General features: G+C 34.8%; 1 protein-coding gene across 1 annotated transcript in view; it reads right to left on the reverse strand.

Moving 5' to 3' along the window:
* Positions 1-12,407, reverse strand: part of Slco6a1 (solute carrier organic anion transporter family member 6A1) — a 54,427-nt gene that overhangs the window by 9,640 nt on the left and 32,380 nt on the right. The window contains 3 exon segments of the mRNA XM_050153505.1: positions 902-966; positions 4,335-4,522; positions 8,990-9,143. Coding sequence (XP_050009462.1) covers positions 902-966; positions 4,335-4,522; positions 8,990-9,143 — 407 coding nt within the window.

Genomic DNA, 12,407 nt, shown 5'->3' on the forward strand with positions numbered 1-12,407 from the left:
TAGATCCTTCATATGGCGATGGATGGAGATAGAGACAGAGACCCACATTGGAGCAATGGACTGAGCTCCCAAGGTCCAAATGAGAAGCAAGGGGAGGGAGAACATGAACAAGGAAGTCAGGACCACGAGGGGTGCACCCACTGAGACGGTGGGGCTGATCTAATGGGAGCTCATCTAGGCCAGCTGAACTGGGACTGATGAAGCATGTGATTAAACCGGACTCTCTAAACCTGGTGGACAATGAGGGTTGACTGAGAAGCCAAGGACAGTTGCACTGGGTTTTGTTCCTACTGCATGTACTGGCTTTGTGGGAGCCTAGTCTGTTTGCATGCTCACCTTCCTAGACCTGGATGGAGGGGGGAGGACTTTGGAATTCCCATAGGGCAGGGAACCCTGACTGCTCTTTGGATTGGAGGAGGAGGGGGAGGGGAAGTGGGGGGAGGGTAGGGAAATGGGAGGAGGTGGAATTTTTTAATAATAATAAAAAAGAAAAAAAATAAATTCATAGATGCATCAAATTGAGAATCATTGGTGATGAAGACATTTAATTTGGGGACTTCACAAGCTTACAGGAAGTAGAAAATTACTGTGATTATGTGAATGTTTTGTAAAATCTCTCAAAGTCACTTTTGTGAGATGACAAAAGAAACTTCAGGTTCAAATTCATGGCTCTAGCCTGACCTAACATAAGTAATGTATATTTTACTTACAGGATGGCTTTTATTTCACACATTTTCTTTCTAAATTTAATCAGCTCCCAACTTTTTCCAAGCAATCTCCTATTTACTTGTTTTGTGTTATTTTACATTATTATTTATTTGTAATTTTAAATATATATATAAACAAATTTATATATAAATATGAACAAATTGATACATTAGGCATATCTGAAAATACATACCTAATAATCTCAGAGCTGTATAGGTCACACCCATGCCCAGGGACTTTAAATTGTTAGGTAAAGTTCTGAAAGCAAATAACAATATTACCTATATGTTAGGTTAATGTTTTATATATAAATATATATTATATATTATGTCATTTGTGACTATATATTATAAACATGAATTTATAAAGTATATATTTATACATTATAATATATAATTATGTATGTTGCATAGTTTAGTATACAAATCTTTAGCTAGTTGACAAAAGTTCAATTTTCCATATAGATAAAGTATAAATTTTTCCATTCCTCCATTATTTAAACCCACTGTCTACAAAGCTCATCATTCTTCCCAAGAGAAGGAACTTCATGAATCAGATCTGCCTAAGCCTTCTCTTCCTGAAGTGGCTTAACTCTCTTCCTCTTAATTCATCTTTCCTCATGCTGGTAGGTCCAATTTTGTTTAGAATCCGTTACACCTTTGTGAAGTCCACTTCACATTTTTCTAGTTTGCTGGAGATTTTGGATTCTACACTCCAAAAATTATTTTGGTAAACATCATTTAACTTCCAGGCTTTTGACTGGGTTATACCTAAATGGTACTTTGGATGAAGGAGAAAGGTGAAGTCAAATCCCTTTCTTCAGGATTCTTCCCCATAGTTACTCAGGGTGACTGAGTGCTATAGAAAGGTGTCTTCCTTACAGGTATTTTCACTCTCACTCCCTTAGAGTGAAGATGTGAACACCATGCCTTGCCAACTGACATTTGGTTGCCATTTTATTCCACTTTCCTTTAACAGTCCTAATTTCTGAGTTATCCTCTTTCATGTTGTACCCTTATTATTTTCACTCCTTAAAGTAAATGAAAACCTACTTTGCATCAGTTTAAGCAGGAGAAGTTCAATTACATTCATGCAAAAAACTCTAATTTAGCAAGCCACACACAGAGAGAAGTCATTAAAGGTACTGCGGGTTTGTTGAGAAGAAGAAAAGATGAAAACAAGTGTCAGAAACAACTAAAATCCATTGTATATATTTACAGTTATGAATGAGAATGTTGAAAAATTAGACAGAAGGATCTCTGTGTTTCTTGTTGATTAAATCAAATATTTGTTGAAGAAGAAAAGCAGTGCAGAGTTATGTGTTAAATCAGTACTTTGTACGGCTCCTTTGTTATTTATTTCCTTGAATTAAAACTAAACACTTTAGAAAATGTTTCATTTATAAAAATGTGGCACCGAATTTCATGGCATTTCAAAAATATCACCTTAATTCTACCCATATTGGCCTGGTCAAGCATACATTGTATCAAATTCTTATAATAGAAAAGTAATGATTACCAACTACCCACCAGCAATTCAATTATTCTATAAATATAAGATATATTTCACAAGTAGATTGACTAGAGATAAAAACAACCTCTGTATTTTAGGCGCAAAATTTTTGTTCAAAGGTTTTCATACAAAGTAGAACTGTTGGGAATAGGCTCAACTACAACAGTGTTCTGCATCATTTAGCATGGGAGTTTTCTTATATGTAGCATGACAGAATTTTTCTCTGAAACAAAATATACTGACATGAAAAATTAGTAAGAAATATTACATATGCTTTACTTAAACCATCTTTGTGAGACAAAAAATAAGTTGAAAGCTTAGTGATTTCTCGGAGTTTCCAGCCTAACTGCATGCTAATTTAGACATAGAGGCTAGAGGGAGAACTCAACAGGTAAAAGCACCTCTGGTAACACCCAAGAACCTGCCTGTGCTTCCTCAGAATCCTGTAAGGGTCTTGTATTCTCTTCCATTACTATACCTATTGGCCTTTATGCTAATATAACAGTGTTTTTGTCACTACGGCTTGGCTGCATAATTTAAAGGTGTATATAACTCCAGCATATGCTTTTGTGTTCATCAATATTTTGGCTATTTGTAATCTGTCATATCTACATGTGAATTTTAGAGTTTTCCCTCATCTTATGAAGAATGACAATAGAATACATTGATGGAGATCGTATGAGATTGTAGATTGTATTTGGTAGGATGATCATGTCCCTAATATCAACTCTACTGATCTGTAAACAGGAAATATTTTCTAATAAGAGGGAGGGGTGCTACAGAGGTCAGAGGAAAAGTTTCAAGATGTGTTTTTTCTTTCTACCCTCATGTGAGTTCAAGGGATTGAACTCAGGTCTTCAGACATGGTAGAAAATGTCTATTCTCAGTGAGGCATTTTGCCAGCTCAAGTATGGGCTCTTTTATATTTACTCTTCCTTGAATTTTATTTTTGTTAACAAAATTATCATTAGTGGGCCCAAATGAGAAGTCTGAATATGTTCCAAGATTTCTCCATATTCCAACAAAGTGACATTTTTCACCCTTTTAACAAAGCTAAATATTTCCTCAATATGGGCTATCATATCTCTAAATATCACAATTACACACTTACATTCTTTTTTTCTCTAGTTCTCCCATTTAACTCCGTTTTTCTTTCTATCTTCAAACTACCCTATCAAGATGACCATTTGACTGCAATCCCAGTACCAGAAAGGCAGAGACAAAGAAAAGCATTGAGAAAAACTGGGGTTATACAGGAAGACCCTATCTACCAAAACACTTAAACTACAACATAAAACAAAAACAAAACATATATCTCATAAATTATGATTATCCATTTTAGAGAATTTCATTATACATATATTTTGATCATACCCTCCCCTATTTTCCCTCCTTCTAGTTCCTTCTTATTCTTCATCCTGCTATTTTTCTATCAGAAAAAAGGATATTCCACATATTTCTGTCTCTACTTTTACCCCACAGCTATTTGTGATGATGCCAGAAATGAGCTATTGTTTTCCCCTTTTGTTGGTCATCTTTTACAGGATTTTTAGGACACAAATATACTTGTTAACTTGAAAAGATAAATTTAATGTCCTTTTATTTTGTTCCTAGAATAAAAATGAATGTTAGGTGGACTTTACATATTCTAGAAGAACACATGAATGATAAGTGTAGAACTAAGGCCAAAGACCCATTCCAAATAATCAATTTTATACTCACATTTATGCAACAATTAAAAAAATTCCGATTTATGGATTCTTCATTTGTGCTATAAAAAGTGAATGTAATCTATGATTTGTATTAACTATATTTTGTTACTAGTGCATAGATACAGTTTCTACATAATTCTAAATAATATTAGAGAGTAATCTTTGCAATTCCAAAAATATGTAACCTAAGTTAAAGTGAACCTAAATGTAACATCTATATAAGTTAGGCAAATAAACAAGTATAAGGAAAAATTATACACAAAATTTAACAACATAAATATTTTTCCTCTTTATTTACTACCTTAAAACATAGAAAATCTTTTGCTGTAGCAATATGAACTATTTCTAAATGTATAATTCTTTAGTACCAAATGTATAATATTATGAGTATTACATACTTACCGGAGTATAATCAAGGTTATTGGTGTACTAGCTGAACTAGAAAAAGCAATTGAAGAAAAGAAAAAAGCAAAAAACAAAGGTAATGTGTTACACTTGGTATCACATTTTCCAGGAATGGCATCAATAAGATCTCCGTCAGAATCTGCATTTGTCAATCCTTTTTTAATGCAAGAACAATTGTAGTATGCCTATGAATATTAAATATAAAAAAGAGTATTTCAGAAACAATCAGGAGACAATAAATTTATTATTATAAGAATAAAATGAATTAAATCAATATCCAAAGGGAAACAACCCAGTGTTCAGACTCCTTTTTGTTTTATGAATTTTTATTTATTAAGATGAAAATATAATCATACTATTTTCTCCTTCCGTTACCTTCTCTAAACCATTCCATGTACCCCTTTCAAGTGCAGCAAGGGCGAGGGTAGGAAGAATGGGAAAGGAGTAAGAAAACAAAAATCCAAGATAGGATGAGAAATGTAAGTTGAACAAAAATTGGCAATTGCAAAATTTGGTTAAGGAACTTTGATCTATACTCTTAGAAGCCACTCAGGTTGCTGAGATTATTGAATGACCAAGGCAAGGATAAAAGTTGGCATACAGCATACAGGCTAATGAAATACAGTACAACAAAATGCAGTGCTGAAGAAAGGGGAGATAACAGAGAAAATACTGAAAAGAATCCTACAGGCCATTATGTAATAAGTAGATGGGAAAGAGTTTTCTGGACGCTCTGTATAATTAATTGGAACCAAAATAAGAAAGTCACATGAGAAAGTTTTACTAGGAAAATGAAGATCTTCAGCCCAGAGGGGTAGCAGAGGAAAACTAGAAAATAGCATACTGATTTGGGTTTTCTTTCTCTTTCTAATGTTCTTCAAGGACTCCTTTACATTTTGATCCACTAAAATGCCAGAGGAGAAAGATCCCTTATGTTGGGCTCCTGGGACAGAGTGCAAGTGAATAAGTGTGCTGAGAAGATCTGAAGGGCCAAGGTGCAGTACAGTAAATGTCTACAAAACACAGAGTGAATAAAATGACTAATAATAATACTGAAAACAAAATTTAGAAGTCAATTGGTGAGATTTCAGGATATTAGGTTCTAAAAGTATTGAAGAATTTGAGAAGTCCGTATTTGATAATGAACTGAAAGTAATGGCATTGCTCTTGCACAAGATAATTGATATTGAAATCATGAACTGAATATAACCTCTGACTAGAAATTAGCTAAGGTTTGTTCAATGGAAGCACAGAAGTATACAGATGAGTATTATATATGTTTTTGTATATATGTACAATATTATTGGGAAGGAAATAGTGGAGGAATTATAGAAGTATCAAATTAGATCCTCAGTAATTAAAAAAAAATTCAAGAATATTAGAGAGTGTGTCAGTGACCCAAGCTCTAAATTCTCTGCAAAGAATGACGGTAAATGGCTCAAGGCTGAACCTGGAGGAAATAGGAGGTTCAAAGGAAATACATTCTGCTGAGAAAAATCGACGAGAGGTACTTGGGGGAAGGAGGACAGAGCATGCTCTAAATCATCAGATAAACAAAAAGGATGTTTACCTGTAAGTGTGAAGCTTTTGGGAAGGGAAACAGTTACTGACTCAAACTACCAAAAACAAAGCACTTTCTAGAGTAAAGTAGACATTAGTTAGAGGATGAAATAAAAGAAGTAGTGTTTGGATGAAGAACACTTTCTGATTTTAGAGGACAGAATAGAAAGTTTCAAGGCGGGAGCAATGGGTGAGAAAGGAAATCAAATGATGTAATAGAAAAGTCAGAAATGTGTGGGGGATAAATTACCTCAAAAGCCATACCACCTTTTTTCTCTTTGTTTGGACCTAATTTGTTCTCATTCTTATTAGATGCCTGCTTGTTTTCTAACAATAAAGAGAAAGTGGGTATGAAAGTGGGGAAGATCTAGTAGGGAGTGAAGGAGGAGAAACTATACTCAGAATATATTATATGAAAAAAATGTATTTTAAATTTAAACATCATTCAAAAGTAAGTGAAGGATTGCCTACAAATAGTAAAATATATGAGCAAATATTAGGAGATGTCTCACTTAATAGAATGTTTGTTGTGCACCAAGAGGAACCAAATTTGAATACCCAACACCCATGAGAAAAGTCAGTCTGTAACCCTAGTTCTGGACTGGAAAGGGGAGAAGAGTGGATCCTTGAGATTACTGGCCATCCAGCCTAAACAAACTGATCAACTCTAGATCCAATGAGAGATCCTGTCTCAGAAGTTAAAGCAAAGAACAACTGAAGAAGACATCCACTACCAGGTTCTAAATTACACACACACACACACACACACACACACACACACACACACAACACAACACACTAAATTAAATGAATAATAATATGTATGTTTGCTGAAAATTATACAACATCAGGACAAATAGTTTAAATATAATTCTGTTGAAGGAGACCCAAAGACCCCCTTTCTGTTTATAAAATCATTTATTAGTCTTTGAGCCACCAAAAAAAGAAAATCACAATTTGTTTAAAAATATCTAATATATTTCACAAGTCGTTAAATGCTCTGATGCATGAGAACAGTTTCTTGCTTTCACAGTATCTCCTTTATTAGGCTCCTCTAGGGATTGCATTGTGTTTATATGACTTGACTTGATATATCAGTTTCTTTTGTAGGATTTTGTAACAAAATGAAATGTAAAAGAAATGAAAAGTCCATTTGTTAACTCCTATGTGGTCCCCTATCTAACAGAATTTTTCTGTTTTGAAACAGAGTATGAACTTTGATAGAAACTCAAGATCATCCTTTGGCACCTAAGAAGCCCTTAATGCTTTGGGTGAGATGAAGTAGCTTCCCCACTGATAGTGAGAATGAAGTCTCCGTTGAACTAGGAAGCTGAGGACAGAACTCCTGAGCCTTGCTTTCCTGTACTCAAAGCTGCATCAGCTAACAAGAAGAACCAGCTGAGAGACCAAGTTTATAGAGAGCAGTCCAAGGGTTTTATTATATAAATCTATAAAAAGGTATTTTTGAAGCATAAATGAGTTTCAACAAGCTCCACTGTCTAGATTATTACTATATAGAAAAGACGCATTATTTTTGTTTCAGAAAAGTGAAAGTATCTCCTTTGTTTTGACAAAATTCTGATGGAATTATGAATTAATTGTGTCTCATAGAAGCACAGGAAAACTATATAGAATTCCATTAGAAGTATGTTCCTAAGGAGGATTTCTCACAAATGAAAGTAGTTCAACAGTGATACTATACTTAGTCTCTCAATAAATGTAAGTTTGCTGTATGGTGGCATGGTGGACATTTGCAACTGCATATGCATATTTTAACATAGTGAGGAGAACTGGGTACATGTATAAAGCAAGGACTTACAGTTACTTAGTCAGCCTTTGAAGATGGAAAATATAGGGGAGTTCATTATACTTTTCTTTTACATTTAAATTTCTCCCATATTTTAAAGACTACTTTAACATGTATTATTTAAGAAGCATGACAATTATAAATGGCATAAATATTTTTATACTAATTCTTGTTAATATTGTTATGCTACTAAATCATAAGTATAACTGTAGATGTTGATGTGTCTATGAATCAGTATGTCTATTTACTGCTCACTCCCTTCATAAGAAATAGGAGGTAGAGGAAATAAACACACAATTAGAACATAGATCTATAAGTTTGTCCCAGTTAAAAGGTAGAAATTGAAAAAATGTAATAGTAACTTTATAGTTATATGTTCACCCAGGGGTTGGGAAGATAATCCCATGAGTAAAGTGTTAACAGTGGGGACCTGGGTTTGATCCCAAGCACCCACATAAAAATCCCAGCTTAGTAGTGTGCTTGTAGCCCCACTGTGGCAAAGACAGAGATTTATGGGTCCATTTGGCTCTTGGGGTCAGGTACCATAGCCTATTTGTGGAGCTCCAAAGCTGTGAAAGACTGACTGAAAAATCAAGGTGGGCTACTCCTGAGGAATGACATCAGAGACTGCTCCCAATGACTGCTTCATTTACATATTTTGAGACTGAGTAGAACAGAGAAAATTCTCCAGCTTTTGAATCCCACAAACTTAGACAAGTGGTAGCTTAATCAATTGCTCTCTACAACAGAAAATGGACCAGGAAAAAAATAATGCATTCTGGGTTGTTGTAGCAGTCCAGAAAATAAGATATTTCATGCTAGTACCATGCCATGTGTAACTAGAGTTTTTAAGCAGATTCAGTTAAGTTATGTCATATTCTGTCATTCATATGAGTTATCTATAACTCTCAGTTTTCTAGAAAGATATGTTTTGTGAAAGCCTTATACATGTGGTAAGATTTTGCGCCCTTGATTCAACACCCTACTTAAAGATAAGTCCTACCTATATCTGAGTTGCTGTGGTGCAAATAATGAAACAGCAGAAAACTAGAGAGCAGGCATTTTGAATATCAGCAGAAGGCACATTTGAAGGAAATATGACTCACAGGACAGCAATGGGCAACTGTGAGTTAAAGATTGTGTTCAAAGTCCAGTGAGTTGGGAAACATAAATCAGGTTTGATCTGCATGCTGCTAAAAGTTTGTGAGAGAACTGGAAGTAATACCAAACCATTATAAAAGGAGCATGTTACCAGAAAGGAAGAGGCATAATAAATACAAGTTACCTTTTCATTGTTAAATTCTTTAAAAGCTATGCAGCCTGCAAAGCAGGGAGAGAAATACTCAACTTCATCTCTTCCACACACAGAAGCATAGTTAGAGCTTGTGCAGCCACAGTGCTTATTGCATGGAGCTGTGAGGTTTCCCAATTTACCTGACCTGGGATGTTGAGATGAAATACAGTTATAATGCCATCATTTAAATTATTAACGCTGACATTAAGATCTCAATCATATCCACAAACATCCTTATTGAAATAATTTCTTTTTCACAGATTTGCTAGGTTATAAAAACATTATAAAATGCACATTTAGGAGGGTACCCCTTGATAGTCCTGGAGAGATGGCTTAGCTCTTAGGAGCACTTCCTGCTCTTCCAGAGGACCAATATTTCATTTCCAACATCCACAATGAAGCTCACAGTCATCTATAACTCCACTTCCAGGGAATCTGAAGCCCTTTTAGGGTCTCTGCAGGCACCAGGCATGCAAGTGTTACATATACATACCTGCAAGTGAACACTCATTCACACAAATAAAAGTAGCTAAATCTTAAAAATATACCACTTGAATTTTTATTATGCTATAGCAAAATTGTCACCACAGTCATGTTGACAAAGAAAGTCATCATTGCCTGCAATGGGTTGAAGTATATTCCACACATATACTTCAAAGATCTCTACTACTCATATATAATTCTTCTACTTATTAGTAATATCTCCTTGTCCATTTGTTAAGATTTTATAAAAAGCAATCACAAGAAACATTTTCCTTGCTTCTTTTGCACAAATAATCTTTATTTGCTCTTCTATGGACTTATGTTTTCATGACTTGTATAAGTATTAAAAGCAGAATATTTAAATAGTATATAAGTTTTTATAGTAATTATTTTAGATTTCACATATGTGGTATTTTGCTTGAAGGTATTTATTTGCACCTTATTAGTTAGTGTAGTGTGGCTCTACTTCTTCCTTGGGATCATTGGCTGCATTGGTCCTCAAAGGTGGCAGAAACAGAAGCAAGGTACAGGGTTGGGACAGCTATGGGTACCACAAAGACAGCAGAACTCCAGGAGATAGACTTTGGTGAATCAGCTCAACTTTGTTCCAGAATACAAGGAATGTGTTCAGGAGTACAGGACTAGGGAGCTTGGGCATGAATACAAATCTTAGTTATCACCTGTGCACCAGGAAAGGCTTCTAGAAGGAAGCTGTGCCAGGGTTAAGCTAACGATAAGTCAGGTGTATGATTTAGAGACAGCTTTCAGATCAATTCAGTCCACAGGGCCTAGAGACATTCTCCAAATAAGGGCAGATAGAGAGCAGGAAGTTTCGCTGGGGAGGGAAGGAGTCTCTAATGTCGTCTAGCTTTTGGAAAAAGCTGCCATGTCAGGATAGACCACAGCCAAGCAAGGTCTTCCAACATGAAAGCAAAAAACAAACAAACAAACAAAGGCATTAAATCTCTTGGGAATGAAGTTACTGACAGTTCTGCCTTCCGTGTGCATAATGGGATCCAAACCTGGGTCCTCTGGAAGGAGAGCAAGTGCTTTTAAACACAGATCCATTTCTCTAGAACCCTACATTTTTTCTAACTTTTCAAGAAACAGTTTTCAAAGAGGCTTATTGGCATGCTTCTGCAAGCAGTATACAGAATTTTCAGCTGTTCTCCACATATCTCTGTAACAGTATAATTTCATTGACTAGCCATTATGATTGGGGAATAGTGGTTAAGATTGTGTTTTTTGATTCATATTTCCTAATGATTAATGATAGTGAATTTATTTCTAACTGCATATTTCCCATCTGAATATGCACATATTCATATTATTAGATGAAAGTTGGTTCCAAACTATTTTCTATTTTTCTTATTTTCTTATTAGTAATAAAAACATAAAGTATTTTTATTTAATCAGAAACAAATCTTTCTATGTATTATTTTCTTTTTGTTTTTACACTTTGTGGCTTTTTGTTTGTTTGTTGTAGTGGCATTTGAATAGTATTTCAATAAAGCTTGCATGAAGATCAGTCTACAGATCAGGTAGCTATGGCACGCAACTTTAATCCCAGTAGCCACACTAGTTTGCCATAGAAACTGGGCCATGCATGCCTTTAATCCCAGTGGTGCATACCTTTAATCCCAACCCTAGAGAGGATTATAAAAGAGGAGGAAAAAGCTCTCAGACACAGTCTCATTCTAAGATTGCTGGAGGTAGGATCACTATTTTCAAACTGAGATCAAGGTTAAGTGCCAGTAGCTGGCTGTTTTACTTTTTGGATCTTCGGGTTAAAGTCCAATTTCTCTGTCTGAGTTTTTATTAATTGTGCTTCAGTTTGTTGCTTAGTTATTGATGTCCTTGAAAGCCTGGCATGATGGTACACACCTGTAATTCCAGGAGTTTGGAGGCAGAGGCAGGTGGATCTCTGTAAATTTGAGATCAGCTTAATCTACATAGTGAGTTCAAAACAGCCAGTTATACATAGTGAAATGCTTCTCGGTAAACCAACAACCACAACAAGCAGAAAATGTGTTTTAAAAGGCAGATTTAATTTTTTATGAAATCCAGTTGGCAAATTTCTTCCTAGATTATGAGTTTTATGTTATGTGAAAGAAATTCTTGCCAAATTCAAGATCAAAAAGATTTTCCTTAAAGTCTTAGAATATTGCATTTCACGTTTGTACTTATGGTTCATTTTGAATTCCTCTGCATAAATACAAAGTAGGGATTGAAATTTGTTTTTATCTAATGGTCCCAACCCAGCAGAATTTTTAAGTCTTCACATTTTAAATATTTTATCTCTGAATATGCATGTCTATGAAAGAATATGCATACTCTGATCAATCTGTAGAAAGCTACCTGTATGTAGTTTATTGTCAAACTGCTAGTCAACAGTATTTTTGCAAATAACTCTAAAGTTTCTACTTTACTACATCTGTACCATGCCAAAGATCAACCATCTATATGTACATGAATTTCTATTTATTGTCTCTTTACTGTACTTTATTAATGTATTTTTACTACTCTCTCAGTTAACATAGTTCTACAATGTTTATTGGAAGCAAATAGGGTTAGTCTTCTAATTTTGTTATTTTCTAAAAACTTTTGTTTTTCTAGATCATTGTATATCAATGGCTATCTGAGGTTTTATTGTTAATAGCTACAATGGAAAAATTGACAGAACACTAGCCAGAAATGCCAGAAAAGCAGATTCCATATTTAGTGATAATCCTCCTGCTATATCACAGAGTGCTACTTTTTACATATGTCCTCACAAGCAGTATTGAGCACTGGACACTTCCTGTGAGAAAACGAATGTGATTCATGGACACTTCATCTTCCTGTTCTTAACTAAACCTACTGATATCTCCAAAGGTCCAACTGACATTATAACAGAGAAGTCGAAGCCATCAACATGTAAATAATG

The sequence above is a fragment of the Alexandromys fortis genome, unplaced genomic scaffold (genome assembly GCF_014885135.2).
Source record: "Alexandromys fortis isolate MF-2015 unplaced genomic scaffold, M_Fortis_MF-2015_v1.1 scaffold_61, whole genome shotgun sequence".
Taxonomy (NCBI): Eukaryota; Metazoa; Chordata; class Mammalia; order Rodentia; family Cricetidae; genus Alexandromys; species Alexandromys fortis.